The sequence below is a fragment of the Balaenoptera acutorostrata genome, chromosome 14 (assembly GCF_949987535.1).
Source record: "Balaenoptera acutorostrata chromosome 14, mBalAcu1.1, whole genome shotgun sequence".
Lineage (NCBI taxonomy): Eukaryota > Metazoa > Chordata > Mammalia > Artiodactyla > Balaenopteridae > Balaenoptera > Balaenoptera acutorostrata.
In genome coordinates, this window is record NC_080077.1 from 33,678,733 (window position 1) to 33,699,678 (window position 20,946).

General features: G+C 37.2%; 1 protein-coding gene across 2 annotated transcripts in view; it reads left to right on the forward strand.

Moving 5' to 3' along the window:
- Positions 1 to 20,946, forward strand: part of ARHGAP18 (Rho GTPase activating protein 18) — a 127,172-nt gene that overhangs the window by 85,262 nt on the left and 20,964 nt on the right. For both annotated transcript variants that reach the window (XM_007190835.3, XM_007190836.3), the window contains exons 6-10: positions 5,342 to 5,507; positions 7,666 to 7,757; positions 12,015 to 12,092; positions 15,439 to 15,598; positions 17,751 to 17,833. In XM_007190835.3, coding sequence (XP_007190897.2) covers positions 5,342 to 5,507; positions 7,666 to 7,757; positions 12,015 to 12,092; positions 15,439 to 15,598; positions 17,751 to 17,833 — 579 coding nt within the window. The remainder of the gene's footprint in view (positions 1 to 5,341; positions 5,508 to 7,665; positions 7,758 to 12,014; positions 12,093 to 15,438; positions 15,599 to 17,750; positions 17,834 to 20,946) is intronic.

Here is a 20,946-nt window from a genome sequence, read left to right on the forward strand (position 1 = left end):
TAAGTGTTGTATTGGTGCTACTGACAACTTCTTCAGGATAGCTTGGAATGTTATACAAATAAGATTCTGGTTTGTTGAGTCCTTCATATACAATAGAAACTTAATAGCACTCCTTTATCCTATCTTGGGAGACTAAAAACAGTAAGGCTTTATTTAGCAATTTTTAAGATCATAGCTTTGAAATGATAACTATGGTGAAGCCTGTATTCTAGATGCATGCCTATATTTTCTTAAGTCTTTATTTAGTGTCTTTTGGATTCTTACTGAATTATGTTTAATTCAAGTAAATTTATGTTTTATGGCAACTTTGGTTGTCTGGTAACAAAGCTCAGTGCATACTGAAGGCTAAAAACTTGCATGGAGGCTCAAGTTGGGAGTTTGTTAGAAAATGGAACATCTCTGGAGGAAGCAGAAGGACAGTAAAAGAAATGTTAGTTCGGGATAGGGTGAGGAGACTGAAAACCGAAGGCAGACACACATTTGTACACAATGCAAAAATAGGTGTATAGGATCATGATCCCAAATTGTCATGAAAAGTTTAAATTATAATTTTTGTTCTCCATTTAAAAAAATAAAGAAATTTTAAAAATTGTAAATTTGAAGTTTTCTAAAACTTCATTTATCTAGAAAAGTATTCATTCCCTAGGATGACAATGACTGAAACACTGTAATAAAATCACATTTTTACACATGGAAGAATCTTAGATAAGAAATGAATTTCCTAGCAGATGATAAGAAGTCATCTGTGGAAACTGACCAAGTAAGAGGAGATTCTCTTGCTTTCTGAATTGAAGCTAGAGTGACTTGATGAGTGAAAAAAGTCAAGTCCGTCATTACTGATCAAGTGTCTAACGGGCCTCTCATACCTCAAGGCCTACAGAAGAGGGGTGCAGCCTGGGTGAGCTGCCTGATTAATTTATGGTAATGCATGGGAGCCAAGGACCTTACATTTTTTGAAAACTTTTATTTCATTCCTTTTTTAAAGCACATTTTTCAAAAGGTGAAGAGCTTTTCTTTTGCTGAAGTCGCATTGCCTTCTCTCAGCCAATGAACTGAACCATCCAGTCTATTAACTCAACAAAAACGACGTGAAACTTCATAAATATTTAAAGCTGCTGCTATGAATTAAACATTGGGATAAAGAACTAACTCCTTTCATTAAGCACAATGTTAAATAAATAAATAAATAAATAAAGCTCATGACATATTGCTAGGTAAATCCAATGTTTGAACTAATAATATTTCAGGTTTCTTTACACATTTACTTTGGGTAATGCTTTAAATAATTATATTACGTGTATTTGGTTTATTACAACAAAAGCAACTGATTTTAATTAAACATTTAGGGCTTTTTTAAAATTAATAAATGGTTGGTAAATGGGATTGGTTCAGCCCTTCAGAAAACAAAGCAATTAGCAGAACTCTGGGGCCAGGCAAGAAAAAAATGGGAAGAGTTTTGTGTGATTTTACAAGTGAAGCTCAGTACAAATCACAAAAAATTGGGGAAGCATCAAGCCAGTAACCCTGTACCTCACTGAGCTTGATTCTGTGCTTTGCTCCCGGTCTGGTGCGTGTCTTCATTCATTGAATACACTGGGACAGAACACCTGCAGTGTGTCAGGACTGTGGTATAGCAGGGATACAGAGGTGATTAAGACATGGCTCCTGTCCTTGCAGGGTTCACAGTCCCACATCGACACTGATCAACCTAGATTCCTCCCTGCCTGCTGTGGGGGGCAGGGAAAATGGAGCAGAGCAGAATGGCCACTGAATTTAGGATTTAGAAGGTCTGAATTTGCCTTCTTCTGTCACTGGCTATTTGGGCATTTTTAGTCTCTTAAGGAACATCAGTTTCCCACCCTAGAATATGCTGTAATAATTTTTATCCTGTTGGAACTTTTGCAGAATGGAGTGACAAACCATTTATCAAAGATGAGTAGTGTTTTTGTCTTACCTTGCAGTAATAGTTAAAAGTCAAAACTGTGATATCTGGCTGCACGTTCTCATTCTCAACCCCTATGCACTGTACCATTAATGCTGGAAATTTTGCTGGAAATTCACTTTGGCTGCATATTAATGATAGCTACTGCTGTTCTTTTAATATTCTCGTAGGGAAAAATGTATTACAAAACGTTAAGAAGGATTTCTTTTCTCCTATTGTGGACTCTGTTGAGACTATAGCAGATTCCAAAGAAGGTTCTGTAGGAGGTTCTGTGGAGAACTATAGAAGATTCTCTCTTGGAGCTGAGTTTGCTTGAAAGGAATTAGCTGCTCATCTGCCAAAAGTTGTAGGTTTTAGGAAATGCTCTAGGACAGTGACACTCAAACATTTTGGTCCTATAACCCCTTTAGGCTCTTAAAAATTATTGAGGACCTCAAGAGGCTTTTGTCTTATCAGTCAGGAAGGATGTTGGTGTTGAGGAGAATAACTACCACAGCTTCCAGTGCTCTGATGAAACCTCAGACGCATGGCCTTCTGGCCAAGAATCTGTGATTTCATACTGTTGGAGCATTCGCTGTCTCCCTGGGGACTGCAGCTGTCTGTGTTTGCTCTGGTTGACCCAAGAAAGAAGGCATACACAGATTTCTACGGAAGCTATGATCCCATGGAAGATTTTGAGGAGATGAAGAAGGCTGGTACAAAGTGATTTTGGAATGTAAAGAATTTCTTTGGATTGAGTTCCATGGAAGTTGGTCACTGACCTGTGTTCCTGAGCTATGAAACATGAATAAGTAGGCTAAGGAAAAGTTTCTTTTGATAAATAATTAAAAATACTGTGTATGTGAGGGGGGAGAGCTTTTCTTTATGTCAGTTATACCTATGGATATTTACCATATTAGAAATTAAAACTGAAAAAATTTTAAACTATTAACCCATTTAAAATATATTAGTATTATGGTGAACATAAATAACATTTTAATGCAAAATAGGCATATTTTCTAAAACAAATTATTAAGAAGTGTGCCATGGTTTTTCATTTTAGCAACTCTCTAATGTCTGGCTTGAGTTGACGTTAGTTGGATTCTCATCTACTTTTTTTTTTATTTTTTTATTTTTTTTTATTTTTATTTATTTATTTTTTAATAAATTTATTTATTTTATTTATTTATTTTTGGTTGTGTTGGGTCTTCGTTGCTGTGTGCGGGCTTTCTCTAGTTGCGGCGAGCGGGGGCTACTCTTCATTGCGGTGCGCAGGCTTCTCATTGCGGTGGCTTCTCTTGTTGTGGAGCACGGGCTCTAGGCGCATGGGCTTCAGTAGTTGTGGCACTTGGGCTCAGTAGTTGTGGCTCACAGGCTCTAGAGCGCAGGCTCAGTAGCTGTGGCGCACGAGCTTAGTTGCTCTGCGGCATGTGGGATCTTCCCGGACCAGGTCTCGAACCCGTGTCCCCTGCATTGGCAGGCGGATTCTTAACCACTGCGCCACAAGGGAAGCCCTACTTTTTTTTTTTTAAATGAAAGCTTGCTTGCTTTCTTTCTTTCTTTCTTTCTTTCTTTCTTTCTTTCTTTCTTTCTTTCTTTTTGGCTGTGTTGGGTCTTCATTTCTGTGCGAGGGCTTTCTCTAGTTGCAGCAAGTGGGGGCCACTCTTCATCGCGGTGCGCGGGCCTCTCACTGTCGCGGCCTCTCTTGTTGCGGAGCACAAGCTCCAGACGCGTAGGCTCAGTAGTTGTGGCTCACGGGCCTAGTTGCTCTGCGGCATGTGGGATCCTCCCAGACCAGGGCTCGAACCCATGTCGCCTGCATTGGCAGGCAGACTCTCAACCACTGTGCCACCAGGGAAGCCCCTCATATCTATTTCTGCGTTCAGTCTGTTGGCAATAACATGTCTTGTAAAAACTCTGGAAAACTCCACTGTACATCATAAGAGAATGAGAGTGAAAAAGGCAAATAATGTCTTAGTATTAATTATTAAAATAGTGTTGACCTCTTAGACTCCTTGAAAAAAGTGTTGGGCACCTCTGGCTCCCTGGAGCACACCTTGAGAACTGCTACTTTAGGACACGTCTTTTGCAATAGTTTTTAGACTATGAAGTGTTAATGATATGGCACAAAAATTAGCAAAGTAAAGGGAATAAAAGGGAATCAGTTGAATATCCTTGGCCATTAAATTAGGAAATCAAGGGCAAACCCAAGAGATATAACCTTCATAATAAGATTTTTATCAAACTATTAGAGAATGATCATTGTTTTAGTAATTGGTAAATACAATGGGGCTGTCATTTGTAGTAAATACGTTAGAGAAATTCATGTTCTTATTTTGTTTTTTTTCTTATTTTAATATATTTAAAATTAAAAGAGGCTGAATAGGTAGTAGATAATATTTGAGAAAGGCACAAAACAACAAAAACACCACTTATTTGCCTGTGATAGTGGTATATCTAAGTCTCAGTTTATTTATTCAGTGGTGAAAGTAATAGTAGCAGCAGCCACATAAAAGTGTTTGGGAAGTGCCAGGCATTTAAACCTCACAACAGCCCTCTGAATTAGGTGGCCCTCCCCCTCCCTCTCCCCTCCCCCCTTCCTTCCCCTCTTCCCCTCTCGCCTTTCCCTCCCCTTCCTCTTTCCCCCTCCCCTTCTCCTTCCATTTTCCCCTTCCCTTCTCCCTTTCTCCTCCCCCTCCCCCAGCCCCCTACCCATTTCTTCCTCCCATTTTACAGAAAGGATGGTTAAAGAATTGCCAGAAGTCACACACAGCTAGGCAGTAGCTAGATGACCGGTGGGCATCCTGGCTCTAAAGTCCTGCTTTTAGTCTCCCCTCTGCTCTCCCCCTCTCCCCAGTGCTATACAACCCTTCTTCGGTACCTGCCTTATTTGGATTTTTATGACAATATTACTATATATATCATATATCTGCATATATAATATTGTATATATAATGCCATATATTATGTATATAACAATGAATAATAATATATGTAAAGGGTACCTGGCACACACTAGTGGTTGCTCCTACTCTTTCTCATCTCCCACCTCCTCTCCCTCTTCCTCCTCGTGGTTTGTCTTGACTTCTAATCTTTCTTGGCTCTTGAAGGTCAGTTAACTCGAGTTTTTTTTTTCTCCTTTGGTTTCTGTTGTCTCTTGTTCTCTTGGCCAGTGGTATTCACACTCCTAGTACATGATCTGGTTCCTTGTCTGTCAGACTTCACATATTGACTCCCTGCAGGTTTGGGATCATCATTACAACAGGATTGTTCTTCATTCTGACTGGAGAAATTCTGCCAACTTCATTGTCATCACTCTGAGAATAACTTCTTTCTATAGTTACAATTTTGTTGTGTTTCATTAAAAAAGGGGTTAGATACTATAAATCCTTCCTATATTAATGGTATTTATTTTATTAGAGTTTCAGATTGCCAAAAGACAAAACAGGCACCACCAAGATTGGCGACCTGGCGCCCCAGGACATGAAGAAAGTTTGCCATTTAGCCTTAATTGAGCTGACCGCCCTCTATGATGTATTGGGTGTTGAACTGAAACAACTAAAAGCTGTGAAAATCAAAACAAAAGGTAATTTTGAAATGAAAAACAGTTGGATTTACTCCTAAAGTAGTAAGAATGAGCTTGGCTTTTTAGAAGTATTCTTCTGGGGAGTGGGAAACGCCTACAAAATAAACCAACACATGAATACATCTAAAGTTCAGATTCTAAAACATTCCCTTCAAAATTTTTGTAACTTGATAAAAATACACTGTCTCCTTGATTATAGAAAATAAAGACATAATCAAATATTTAATTATCATAGAAGGAAATTCTGAATCAAGGATTCTTAACTCAAATGCTCTCTCCTTTGAAAACTGTATTTAAAAACATCTGGTACATACACTTACTTATTTCTAAAACTGGATCTTGAAAAATGACTTTAAGATGGTTAATCCTGATCAATTACTTTTGCTTACTTATTTGATGGCAAATACATAGGCATTTAGTAGTCTGTCCCTTTGTTCATTTGCATTCTACTTTTAACTATTCTGCAAAAAATATTCTTCCCTCTGTTAAGAAAATAATGCGACTGTGGCACACAGTATCGCTAAATTGTGCTTCTCACAGGTATGTGTAGTTCTTTATTCCTTTGTAAGCAGCTTGCTTTACCCATTATGTAAATAGACTTTATTTTTTATAATATGATAGAGAACAGACACCTCCTCAGTTTCTGTTTTTTCCAAGATTTTATTTGTCTGGAAATCCAGATAATTTCCTATTGACAAAGCTTTTCTGTTTAGGAATCTCTGACATCTCATTTAACTTTAAAGGTATCTCTTACAGAGAAACCAAGAATGGAGATTATTGAGTTGCTATGGTAACGATAGCAAAGACAAGGATTCACCTGATTTAAGTTTTAGAGACAATTCCTCTGTAGGATTGAAGTGTACCTTCCCTTCAGGTCCTCTCTCCCATGCTGGGCCCCAGAAGACCTCATTCTGTGTTCTGTTCCTTTGAGTGAGTATTTTAGCTTAAGGCTTGGGATGGTGAATTTCTGAGTCAAACAGTTATTCTGGTTTTCCACAAGTCCATTATAGATAATGAAGACTTCAGATGCTTTTTCAGAAGCTCATCACAAAGTCTTCTCCAGATACAAAATAGAAATATAATTTAAATAGTTGTGACTCAGTGTTCAAGACTTTAAAAGTGGCTTAAAGAGGTCTTTTAATTTTATGTTTTAGAATTGCCTCCTAGCAGAGAGAGAAATATTAAGCCATTCTCATTAAAAGTATCACTATTAATATAATAGATTTTCTTTCCATCTTTTTTATATTTTTGTATTTTATCTAAGATATTTATCTTATAAACTAGACTTTTGACATTCTTAAAGGTCACACTTTTCTTAGTTCCTAAACTAAAAGTTGTTTACTGGGTTACTAGCATTCTGCTGAAGGTCATCTCTATTGAGTGTCACAGTTTCCAATGTCTGTTTTCACATCACAGGATAATCCCCTGTTCCGTGTTCACAAATGATTTATATCTCCCCTGATAATGTGTGTTAACACTTCTGAGCTAACTATTCACTCAGTGATGGGCGTGGGGTAGGAGGTTCTGGGGAGAAGCTATGCTCACATCAGACTGAAGGCATATGATTTTAATTTAGAAAAATTATAACTTATTACCTGTCACTTCTTCTGGACTTATTCCCAAATATATAAAACTACAAATTTAAATTCACAAAGACCAAGTATCTACTATATTTTCTAAAGGAAAACATTTGTAGAACAAGCTCATAATGTTGGCTGATTTCTCAAAAAGCAAATATTTATATTTTGCTGTATTGTATTCAATAGAATGTTGAATGTCAGAGATGAGTGATATTTGTTTTAAGCCAGAACTTTTAATTTGATTACATTTAGTAAATTATTTGCATATTTTGCATATTCCCGCAGCACTCTATTTCTCATATGTAACAGTTTATACTTTTCTAATTATTTTGGTGATGATTTGTAATCATTTGTTTAGTGGTCTTTACTTGCTAGATTGCTTTATAAGGCAGGGCCAGAATTTTCCAATTAGGTTGTGTTCACCTAATTGGTAGACAGTGTCACTCAGTCATTCACTTAGGTGCTCAATAAATAGTTGTTGGATCGAGTGACAATATCAGGAATCTGAAGCCTTAACATTTTTGCATTAATATTTTATAGGTTGATGAAAATGAAGAAATTTTATTTTTCTATTGCAGATTCTGGCCTTTTTTGTGTTCCATTGACAGTACTGTTAGAACAAGATCAGAAGAAAGTACCAGGAACTCGAATACCCTTGATATTTCAAAAAGTAAGTAGGCCTGAATGGGTCAGCATAGAGAGAACATACTTGAGCTAATAGTGTTTTTTGTTTTTTTTCTTTTTGCATTCATACTATTATAATATAGTTTTCCAGTTGATATGCTCTTTTATTTTATACTTTGATTTTTCTATTCAGGAAACAAATTTGTTTCAAGGGTTTATAATTTTTATTTCATGGTGATGGTTTCAGTGTTATTACTTGTAACTGTGATTACCTGGCATCATTTTTCTGTTTTATATTAGCTGGCTTTGTATAATTGAGATTTCAGTTCTATAATACATAGGAGTGGGAACTGCTAGTAAATTTCTAGGGAATTGAATCCTCATGAATATTTCACGCCTGTATGTATTTTCTAAGCTTTCCTATTTACAATGAGGATGTCCAATTTAATTTACTAGTGCCTACTTCAAAAGTAGGCAAAGAAACCATAAAGTAGAATTAGAAAATGATTGCTAAACTATGAATTCACTTGTGTAGTCAACACTCAGTTATTCATAAGACAGTTATCTATGACAATATAGAAACTTCAGTCTAACCTCTGAGCCATCACTGTTTAGAAACACAGATTACATTTGATAAAAGACAGAGAATGCCCATGAGGAAGGTAGGTCAAATCAGTTATGGGCTACCTAAGATGCGGATTTTTGCAACAGCCCAGACATCTCACAGTTCCTGAAAGTTCTGGGGTAGCAAGAATGGCAGTGGGAACTTTCACAGTTGTTTGGCTCAACAAACTCATTCAATACTCAAGCTCAATCTACCTGGCGCTAATTCTTCCATTATTCCAAGCCAGTCATTTACTGTCTTACCTACTAAGCTCTGACTTCTTCATTCCTCATATTCACCATTACATCCAAACCTGTGTCTCAGTGTTTCTCCTGATGGACTTTGTTCTACACAGCTTGTTCTACTCACCGGCTTCTGCCAGTCATTGCCTGCAGAACCTGTGTCTGTGTGGATAGTTGTCAGCGGTGTCTGTGAAAACAGAGAGATGCTAACAAACGTAGGCCATATATTCAAATTCTTTTAATGGCAGTAAAAGGTGTGAGTTACTTATACACATGGACAAAGCAGGGATCTCAGCGGGATCCTTTCCTAGTGTATTTGGGTTCTCCAGAGAAACAGAACCAATAGGAGATTTTATCTCTATCTATCTATCTATCTATCTATCTATCTATCTATCTGTCTGTCTGTCTAGAGAGATTTATCTTAAAGAATTGAGTTCTGTAGTTGTGGGACCTGGCAAGTCTGAATTATGTAGAGCAGGCCAGCAGGCTGGAAACACGGGCAAGGGTTAATGTTTCAGTGTCGAGTCCAGAACCTGCAGGCTGGAGACTCCTGCAGGGTTTCTGTGTTACAGTCTTGAGGCAGAATTGCTTCTTCTTTGGGGAACCTCAGTCTGTGTTCTTACAGTCTTCAGCTGACTGGGTGAGGCCCACCCACGTTATGGAAAGTAGTTTGCTTTACTCAAAGTCTACTGATTAAATGTTAATCACATCTAAAAATACCTTCACAGCAACATCTGGACTGGTGTTTGACTGGTATTTGACAACCGGGCACTGTAGCCCAGCCTTGTTGACACATCAGATTCACTATCACATCAGCGAAGAATAAGCTTTGGTCTTAACAGAAGTCAGTGTTGCCTCCTGATCAGGCCCAAGATTGCATCCAGCCCCTTATCATTTTCTCTTGAAATTGTTTTCGTATTTATTTAGTTAGTTATTTTACATTTTTGGTCGCTTCAACATTCTGGAGACTCAGACTGCCCACCAGTTTGAAGTCATTGGATAAGAGCCTTAAAGGTTTTTGGTTCATATAAAAAATAAAAGGGAACATACAGAGTTTTCTATTAGATAACACTTATCTGTGGGCATTCCCTCTGAATTATAAGCAAAAGAATCAGTGATCTATCATGAAAAATATTTTTTGATTTATCAGCTGACAACTCAATTAGGTATTCCGTTAATTTTGTAGAAAGGAAAGAATTGGAAACCACTGATTTGCAAAAATTCTTATTACCATTCTTTAGAGGATTACATTTTCTCAGTTATTGAGAAATATATCTCAAAAGGGCTTTAACAAAGCTTATCTAATACCTGTAAATTGTATCTGTTTCTTTTTTTCCCTACTTAGAGGCACATTGTTTAAACCATATTCTCAGAAAGGGTTGGGGAAATAGAAATATTCTTAATTTTTATCTATGGCAAAATTCTGCCAAATTAGCAAATCCTATTTTCACCATCAAACTAATCAGCCAAATCAAAGGTACTTTGTATCAAAAATGTCTGACTTCATATTCATTAGTTCATAAATTCCTATAAGTATGTATTATCTATTTGGGGAAAACCTATGAACATTACTAATAAATTTTACAGTGTATCTTATAAGATAAATTACTAAAAGCAGCATGATTAAAATATATAAATCATTATATTAAAATATATAGATCATTATTCTCCATTTTTAAGTCTTGAAAATAAAAGGAAAGCTGTAAAGCATTATATTTTAACAATGGCAATATAATGTGGTAGCAAAAAATATGTTATTTTCAAAGTGAGAAATATGAGAAAACACCTGGCATTCCTTCAGACAATGTATATATATATATCTATTGAGTGCTGGTATTCAGCATTAGAGACTAATAAAAAGAATTCAAATATAAGAATGCAGAAATTACTCTCATTCAGTTATTTAGAAATCATCAAATTTTCCTGTGTATTTGATAAAAGCAAAATTCATATACTGCTAAAAACTAATTTGGTCCAGCTACTAGCTAGCATACAATTTTATTTTTTGTTAATAGAACATTTTATAAGATGAAATAAAACAAAAATTACATGTACACTGAATAAATGTTGCTTTGTATTTTTTGATAAATTTGGTTTTAAATACTTTATTAAATAATGCTCATTTAATCTAAAATAATTTATGTAAAGATTTTTGCTGTGGGTTTTTATCCAGTGTAACTTGAAAAATGTCTTAGAAATCACTCCAATTGAATATTTTAAAATCATGTGCTGCTTTGGTCAAAGATGCTTCTTTTTTCAGTTAATAATAAATCTTTGGGAGAATTTTGAGACTACCCTTTGCTTTATTCTTACCTGACTCCCTCAAGATCAGTGCATTCTTTGGCCATAATCCAGGGATAGAAGAGGTGGGGTCATTAAAGAAAAATTGCCCTGTCTTCCAGTGCCTACGTGCTGGAAGAGCCTTGGTAAATCATTAAAGGAGGTTTTCCTGAAAAAAAAAAAAAAAAAATTAAAATTTTACATTATTTTGGCAATCTGGAAGATTTTATGCCTTAGACTATGCAGAGAGTATTATAGTAAGTTTAGGGCTGAGTGAAGAGTAGGTTTGTCTTTCTGAAGAAGGCAATTGTGAAAGGAGGGGAATGGGTGATAGGAAGGAAAACCTATATGATGCTAGGAAATGCTATATTTAAACTGAGGACAAAGAAATTGATTTCTTTAAAATAGCAGAGTGCCCCCTAAAAAGCCTTTGTGTACTGCCCAGGGAATGCACGTTCCAGTTGGAAGTCTGCCAAGAAACTGACCACTTCTTTTATTATCTTCCTGGCGTCCAGTGTTATGTCATTGTAGTTTCTCCATTTGCCTCTTCTTGTGTGTTTCTGCTTTATTTTAAAACAAACAAACAAACAACCTTTGTTATTTTAATGGGGTTCTGGAGATAGAGAGATCTGTATGTATTCATCAGGCATCGGCTATGATTTAGAAGCCCTATACAAGAACTGTTTTTTTAATTTAAGTGCACCACCAAAAGCTTAAAGCCTAAAAAGGAATATTTGCAAGCAGTTTTTTCCTTCATAAATAATTCTTTCTTTGAACAAACTAAAAAAGGGATGTAAATAGACAAATACTAGAATTTCATAAGACTTATTTGATTGCAGAACGTGTGTTTCTGAAAAAGCAGAAGAAATGCATGGTCTTAGTTGCTTTGAAACAATGAACGTGGGTCAGTGTCTGTTTGGGATAGCACAGCTGTTGTGTGAAATTATACACTTTTCTTCCAAAGGACCCAACTTTTTCTAAATTACGACTAAAGTGTTGGGATGCATTGGCTTAAAGGATGGGTAGTGGTAGTGCAATAGCATTCAAAACTTCGTGAAATCCAGTTTACATGTCACTGTAATCAGTTTTCCTTTATTTATATATGAAATAGATGTTAAATTTGGGATTGTACCTGTTAAGAATGCCAAACTCAGAACGTTCTTCTGTTTATACACAGCTGATTTCTCGCATTGAAGAGGGAGGTTTGGAAACCGAAGGCCTCTTAAGGATACCTGGAGCTGCCGTTCGAATCAAGGTAATTTCTTGGTTCTACTCATCTAAAACTTGTTTGTTTAATTATATTTTTGTATTTTAAAAGCCAACTTGTCCTCCCTTCCCCTTCTTCCCATTTTAGAAGACAAAATAGACCAAAACCCTCTTAACATTCAGTTTATATTTAGTTTTTCTACAGGCTCTTCTGATTTTTGTAAGTTTTGATTTTTTTTCCCAAAATCACGCTATTACCTGTAATATTACTGTGATAAATAAAGAGACAAATGATTTTAATCTCTCTACTGTGCAGACGTAAAATAGGAACTAAAGTAAACAAGCAAAAAACAAGGGTAGTTCTGTCCCTCTGATGAAAAGAGAACATGGTGAGTCAAAATATTCAGAGTGGGCTGGTGACAGCTTTAGTCAGCATGAGTAACAGCAATTGAATTGTTTTTTTTTTTAAAAGGGCAGGATGATAAACTCCACCAGGTGAGCAGAGTAGGAGACTTGATATTAGTCCCCCTGCATTATCAGTCTTAGTGAGCTGGCAAAATGAGACTGTCTAAACCACTCTTCTGACTGTTACAGTTCTTTGGCTCACTGGATCCAAGGGTAGCCTGGGTCTGGCTTTTGAAAGAGGCAGGGGGATTCCCAGCCTTCCCAATTGGAGTCCCCTATCTCCCTCCCCTGCTTTCTTTTCTCTCAAGATGACATTTCCTTCCCACTGTCCATGGATGCGGTATACCTTCCTCCTTTCTCTGCTCCCCAGCTCCTGTGCTAGGGAATAAAGTATCCAGTGAATGCATGGTACAAGTAGAATTACCCTACAGATGATGCATACTTCGTACGCCTCCCCAGGGTTTTGCATTGTACAGGGGCCGCATACTTGGAATTGTAGCTCTATCTGGAAAATTTATCCAGGGAGAATTTTTGGTTAGCGGTCATTAACAACCTCCTTTACCCTTATCCTCCAAATTCAGCTCCAGCTCTAAAAAGATAACACTCATTGCTGCCCACATCCAATATTTCGTCGTCCTGAATTTGTAAACCCAAGAAGAAATAGGATGGGGGAAGAGATATACTCTGTTGATTTCCTTAAGATATATTGGGTATGACATCTTTAGAGCTGGATCGGGAAGAAATGACTCTTGGTGGTTGTACACTCTCCTTGCCTGTGACTGTGGCTGTGATGCGTCCAGGACTGGATTACTGTTCATAGGTTCCACAGTTTGCATCACCTGCTGATTTCAATAAGCTTCCTCAATTTAGGCGGACAGTTTCAGCCTACTTGCCTCTTACTACCTAGTGATCTCAGTTTAATAGGATTTGAGTAACCTGATATATACCCTGCTCACAAATGTCATTCAGCTTGTGTCCCCTGGGTCTGCTGTCTGGTGCACAGAGGTCCCTGAAACTGTTTTGGTGCTCTTGTAAGTTTGATACGTGGCCACTGTCTCACTTCATTTGCTGATACCTGCGGCAGTTTCACCACCAGTCTATCAGGGACGTTGTGTGTGATTGGGAGACGAGTTCTGTTGAGAAGTAAATTCTCTTACAGAGCAAGAGTCCCTCAGAAACCAGTAACGTGACTTCATATTACCCATCTCAGCAAGAATACGGCCTCTCAGGTCACTGTTCACGGCCCACATTAGCAGAATGCGACGGCCAACTCACAAGAGTCATAAGCACGTTTACTTTGCCATACAAGAGTGGATATGATGCGGATTTTACATTTTGACCAGATAGCTGGCAGAGGGATGAGTTCAACTACATGTACTTTCTTAGAAAGTCGATTAAGTGGATTCATCTGGCTCAACTCTTCAACACAGCCTCTTGTCACAGACTGAATGATGCAGCAGCTGGTCTGTTATAAATAATTTAAAGATAATGTGCAAAATTTTGGGTTGTCTTTCTTCTCCCCTCCCCACCACATTTCTTGGACTCTCCTCCCTCCCTCCCCCTCTCCCCTCCGCCTCTGTCCTCCTCTCCTTCCCCTTCCCTTCTCTTTCCTCTTTTCCCTCTCCTTCCTTCTCTCTCCCCGTTTCCCCTTCTCCCTCTTCCTCAGGCCTTCTCTCCTTTCCTTTCTTCCTTCACTCCCTCCCCCCGCACCTTCTCGCATCCCTCTCTCCTTCCAACTTTCTTTCCCCTACCCCCAATTTCTGGGTTCACCTTTTGTATTTCACCAATTACAAAAGTAATTGGGGTAGAGGATGGAATTGTGTTGGGAAGGGAAAGTGTAATAAATTTACCTTACAGGAAAAACAAAGAATGTTCCTTGGGAGAACAGTTTCAAATATTAGAAGGAAGTGACAGAAACTTGGAAGGATTTCTAACATAATAGGAGTTATGCCACAGTGGAAAAGCATATAGAAGATAGTAATTATGAAACTAAATTGATTTATTATTAATAATTTGGCAAATTTTGTAGAGTCCTTGAGGTAAATGAACTAGGTATTTCTAATTCTGCAAGGACTCCAGCTGCTTTTGGCAGCTGGCAGCAGCATGGCTGGGTCACTGACAGCCTGTGCATTTAAGACAGGTATACTGATGTATTTTCGTGCCTCATTTGCTATAGAATTTGGTTTTCCATTTCCCAGAGGTGACTAATCAGAGGTGGCCTTCTGCTTTAGGTCCAGAGATTGATTATGTATTTTGTTATGTAACGTACTTCTAAATAATTTAAAATATAGACTTGTTTTCTTAATGTTTTTTTAAAAGTTGGTGAAAAATTATAGTATCTAAGTAAAGCCCCCAAATGTAAAGGCTATTTTTTTTTAATAGTAATCTTTATTTATTTATTTATTTATTTTTATATTTATTTTTGGCTGTGTTGGGTCTTCGTTTCTGTGCGAGGGCTTTCTCTAGTTGCGGCAAGCGGGGACCACTCTTCATCGCGGTGCGCGGGCCTCTCACTATCGCGGCCTCTCTTGTTGCGGAGCACAGGCTCCAGACGTGCAGGCTCAGTAGTTGTGGCTCACGGGCCTAGTTGCTCCGCGGCAGGTGGGATCTTCCCAGACCAGGGCTTGAACCCGTGTCCCCTGCACTAGCAGGCAGACTCTCAACCACTGCACCACCAGGGAAGCCCAAGGCTATTTTAACTAATCTTTTAATTCAGGCTTTACTGCTTAAGGTTTGTTGCATGTCCAGGAAAACGTGTAAAGTTTCAGAATTTTGGGCCTTGGTTATCATTTTCATTGGTGAAGTACACTTGGGGTGGGAGGAGTAGTATTTTTCTGAGTAATAGAGAAGTGTTGGCCTTTAGTATTTTCAGATGTCTTTTCAAAAGAGTAGAATCTCTTATAAAGTGGGAAGTATATCCGTCTCAGCAGGAAAAAAAAAAACATGCACTTACTGGTAGTTTTTTTTTCTCTCTTTCTTCTGCCTTTCAGAATCTTTGCCAAGAACTGGAAGCAAAGTTTTATGAAGGGACTTTTAATTGGGAAGGTGTTAAGCAGCATGATGCCGCCAGCCTGCTGAAGCTCTTCATCCGGGAGCTGCCCCAGCCACTGCTCAGTGTAGAATATCTCAAAGCCTTTCAGGCTGTCCAGAGTAAGTGCCATCCCTCCCTGAAGCAGTCCTTGTGTTGGTTCCATCCATATTAGTTGCTGTAATGATATTTTGCATCACGAAGATATATTTGGATAGACATCTTTACTCACTGATGTCAGCGAGTACTCAGATGCCACATGATGTTTTCCTTTACTTTTATAAATATGCATCTCTGAGTAAATAGATAATAGAATGTTCTCTTTGGGTACGGATTAATTGCATGCCCTTTAAGCAATACAATATACATATTTTCGTGTTAAAACCTGGAAACTTCACACTTCTTTTTTAATAGGATGAATCACGTAAGCTCTGTGATACATTTTTCTTTCCAAGTGTTAAAAGCAACACTTACTGGAGAAGCTGTGGATTAACAGTTATCCTAAAAGCACAAGGAGATACGGCAGAGTCTGTGATTATTTCCTGAAAAATGAACTTCTGAAATTGTCATGCAGAAACATGGAACAAATCATTTGGCTGCCTCATTGGTTAGGGGGCAACTTTCCAGTTTGTGGTCTTAGGCAAGCTCCAAATTAATGTCTCGAGTAGTTCTCAATTCCTTTCCAGTGAACGGAGAGAGCTGATGAGGTACTTATACTGGCATAATTACACCTTTTAGTCATAGAGACCATCAAAAAAGGAAGAATGCTGTCACCACATTCTAGTGACCAAACCATACTTTAAGTTCCAAATTGGACCACTTTTGAGAGTGAAAGGGAGGCACTATTAATGATTATGCTGAACTAAAGTGTCAACCAGAACTGTTCCAGGCTATTCTTTTATTTTTAATTGAGGTATAATTGACATACAATATTATATTAGTTTCATACGTACAATGTAATGATTCGATATTTGTATATATTGCAAAATGATCATCATAATATGTCTACTTAACATCTGTCACCATACATAATTACAGAAAAATTTTTGCTTGTGATGAGAACTTTTAAGATCTACTCTTAGTAACTTTCAAATATGCAATATAGTGTTATTAACTATAGTTGCCATGCTGTACATTATTTCCCCAGGACTTATTTATTTTATAACTGGAAGTTTGTACCTTTTGACTCCCTTCACCCATTTCCCCCCGATCCCCACTACCTATGGTGGTTCAGGTTGTTCCACCAATCTATTCTCTGGATCTAGGAGCTGTTTTGTTTTTGTCTTTGTTTTCGTTTTTGTTTTAGATTCCACATATAAGTGAGATCATAGGATATTTGTCTTTCTCCATCTTATTTCTCTTAGCATAATCCACTCAAGTTTCATCCATGTTGTTGCAGATGGCAAGATTTCATTTTTTTTAAATGGCTGAATGTTATTCCATTATGTTCCAGGCTATTCTTAAAGCATGTCATATTGAGATGTTTCCCATGGGTTATCTCATATCATAGCATTTATTCAGAATTTTTAGGGAAACGTGACTGAAATCACCTGTTTAAAATATTTTTTTTAATGGTTAAGTTGTGCTATTTTGCATATATATTCCTTGGATGTTGATCAAAGGACCAAATTTATACCTGAAAAACAAATGCCGGAATGATTGCAGATATCCATGCGTATTACCTAATGGGGTAAGGGCTACTGAAAATAAGAAGTATCAATGAAAATAATGTACCTCTTCAACTCTTTCATTGCTGGTTGGTCTTCTAATTCATTCCACAAACAGTTATTGAACACCTATTGTGTTCCAGGCTCTGTTTTACATATTCCTGCTGGAATCGACGGACTCTTACCACGTACACCACGTAATTTGTTCACTCACCATTATACCAGACAAACTTCACTGTTGCGGGTCCACCCTGACACCATATCATAGAAGGTCTGATCTCCTATATCTTTACACTGGGGAATAATTATCACGCGGAAGTTAAAATTATTTCCAAAGCACTGTTATGCGTCTGCAAACATAAGGCTGCCCGTCATACACTCATAGTTGGAAGTGAGCATTCTGAGAGAGAGAAAGCTCTATAGCAATAGCTGCTTCTCCTGACCTCCCCCAGACACGCTCCCAACAAGGCTTGCTGCTCAGGCATTGTGTCTCACATCTCACAGTGATGTTTATGCCGAAAAACTTTTTTCTTACAAAACGGAAAAAGAAAGTAAAGAGAAATGTTTGGTAAAGACAAGTGTTCAGATGTATTTAATCTGTCTGCAGATCTTCCAACCAAGAAGCAACAGCTACAGGCTTTGAACCTTCTCGTCATCCTGTTGCCCGATGCAAACAGAGACACGCTCAAGGTCAGCTGGATTCATTTATGTTAAATATCCCTCAGAACTAAACAGAGTAATTTTTCGTTATTTGTGGCAAAACAAAATGATGTTATCGTGGAGGTGTTAGTAGTTGTCTATAAGGAAAAGACCTATTTTTAAGGGCAGATGGTGAAAGTCTTTAACTCTTTATTAATTTATTAACCAGCTTAGTCATGTTAATAGTATCATTAGGCGTTTTTTTGATTTTTTTGGATTTTTTTCAATTATAACATTTCTTCTACCAAAACAGGTGATTGAGGTTCATTTGTTAATAAAAACATGGGTGCATTTTGGTTTTTTCTTCTATTTTCCTGCATTTTCCAGATTTTATCTGGTGAGCATATACTAGTAAGGTGAAAATTGAATGTTTAAAAAGAAAATCCTAAGGCTCATCAAATATAGCCCACTGTTGCCTAAAAAGGTTACATTTGTTTGTAGTTCCAAGCAGTAGAGTTTGAAATGTTATAATGATGATTTTGAAATGTTTGGTTAGTCAAAAGATAGACCAACTCAAATAAATTCTAGTTATTTCTCTAATGGATTACCCTGAGTTTCTGATTTATATCATCATTTCAAAGTGATTTGGTCTGATATTCATATGATTAAATACCGTTTACTACGTATTGTCAGAGGCTTTCATAATAATCAGTGGATTGTTCCACATTGATTAATTTTCCTTAATGCAACCATTTATAGAGTAGTTAGAAAAGGTTTAATTATACACTTTTATAAAAGAAAAGAGAAATTTTAAAAATATAATTTAGAAAGAGCATCTCCCTTATGTTTTGTTGTTGCCTTAAAAAAATTTTTTTTATACAGGTAAGGGTGAAACCCTTGCCCATTTACCCCCTATGGTTCTTTCTATTTAAAACAAAAAAAAATCATGTCAAAAAATTTCCTGTCAAGAAAACAAAACCACCAGTTGGTAAATCTTGGAAATGTCTTTCTGTACCTCATTAAGACTCCCTGAACTGAAGCTAGGTGAGCGAATTCCATGCCCGTGGAATGAATGTTAATACTCAACTTTTCTGGCTGAAGCAGTTGATGAGGATTGCTGGAATAAAAACATTGCATTGCTGCAGGAGAACTTCCAAAGAGTTAGTTAGTCCCTTTACTAAGTCAGAAAATAATCTTTCGCTTCACTGATTAACTGAATGAATAACTGAGAAGGCAGGTTATGTTTGGTTTGGTTTGGTTTGGTTTTGGAGACAGAGGCCAACTCCAGAAAGGGTTGCATTCAAACACTGTGTGACCAGGGCTGCTGGGTATGGGTGTGTAGACTGTGGCTGAAATAAGGACATCTGGCCCAGGATGAAGCGGGGACCGATTTTCAGTCTGTTCTCTGCTTGCCAGCCGTGCCCTTGACACAGGGCATCAACTACCTAGAAAGAGGAATTTAATCCATCTTTTTCTTTTTCACATAAAGGTGCCTGTCTGTGTGATGGCCCTGTGAATGACCAATATAAGGTAGAAATTGAAAGACATGATTTACATAAAATATGCCTGCATTCAAATGAGTTCAAATAATTGTGGGAGGAAACGCTTATTTCGATATGGTTACTATTGGGCGAGGTTGGTCTAGAACTCATTCTTGGATTTTGCCTTTAAAGTCCCAGGAACATTCTTTTAAGACAAAATCTGTTTAAAAGTGTACTTTTTAAAATTTTAAAGTAGTTTTAATTTTAGCATGTAAGGTTACTGGGAGCACAATTGTATAAATAAGGTGGAAAATAGTTTCTTGGGGTAAAAAATTGGAAAATGCCAAACAAGTAATTTTACTAATTTACTTAAGCTTTAGTAGCTTAATTAGCCAGCTCTGATGAAGGTTTCAAACAAGATTTCTAATAACAGAAACACCAAAACAAGTATACCGTATATAAGAGAATAAACTATCTAAATTTAGTTCTCTAAAAGAGAAGGGAAACTTCATCACAAGGTAATTTCAGGAAGCTTAATGTGAACTTCCTCAATTTTTCCAGTCCTATTGCCGCTTTTTCCGTTGCCATTTGGAGGGATGGGATCATGTGCCTGACTTGTGTAGACTATTTTTACAGCATATCTAAGGGTTTGGAGGGACCATGTTAAATCCCATGTCCTGGTTTAAGTCTAGAGCAACAGGTGTCTTTAGGCAAGTTGCTTGACCAAGATTTTTTTAACCTTGGGTTATCGTGCATTTGGACCAATGCTCATACCTACCTTTGACTTGGAGGAATAACAAAGACTAATGTTAAGATATCAGTGGGAAATTCATGTTAATATAATTATTGGCATGTGTTTATCCTTTTTGTAGTTATAGGAAGTTCATTGTATACATTTTCTTGCTTAATCCTGGCAGGCTAGGAGATTAATATTCCCATTTTATGAATGAGAAGACTTTAAAGAACAGGGATGCCAAAAGGTTTACCCTAAGATCACACATAGCTAATAAGTAACTGTGCTAAGACTCAAACTGAGTTTTCAGAGACTGGGTCCAGTGATACTTATATAACACCAGACTGGTGATAAATACATTTTTTTTTTTTTTTTGCCACACCTCGTGGCACGTGGGATCTTAGTTCCCTGACCAGGGATCAAATCCGTGCCGCCTGCATTGGAAGCACAGAGTCTTAACCACTGGACCACCAGGGAAGTCCTGGTGATAGATACTTTTAAGAAAGGACAGTTCTTATAGATCAGATGAAGAAACAATATATCCGAAGATGAAGTTCTTTCAGCAAAGGCTAGGTTAACATTTTATTAGTTTCATATCTACATATACACACACATATTCTAATATCCTGATAGTAATATTTAAATAACTTTATTGCATTATGTATACCACATTTAAGTGGTTTATTACCTAATCTCTACAATTTATGCTTGTAAAGAAAGAGATACACTGGTCCCTGAATAATTATTCTGGTCTTTGGAACAAAATTAAATATTTTTTCCAAACCTTACCAATTAATCTTTTGTCCTCATTTGAGAAGGTATTGTTTCTATATAACCTTATGCTTGGATTACAGTTTAACTTTGTGAGCACTGGACCAGAAATTAGATACATAAATCTCATTGTTAGATAGTAAGGCTATGCCTTTAGTTTGTTTCAAACTTTTAGGGGT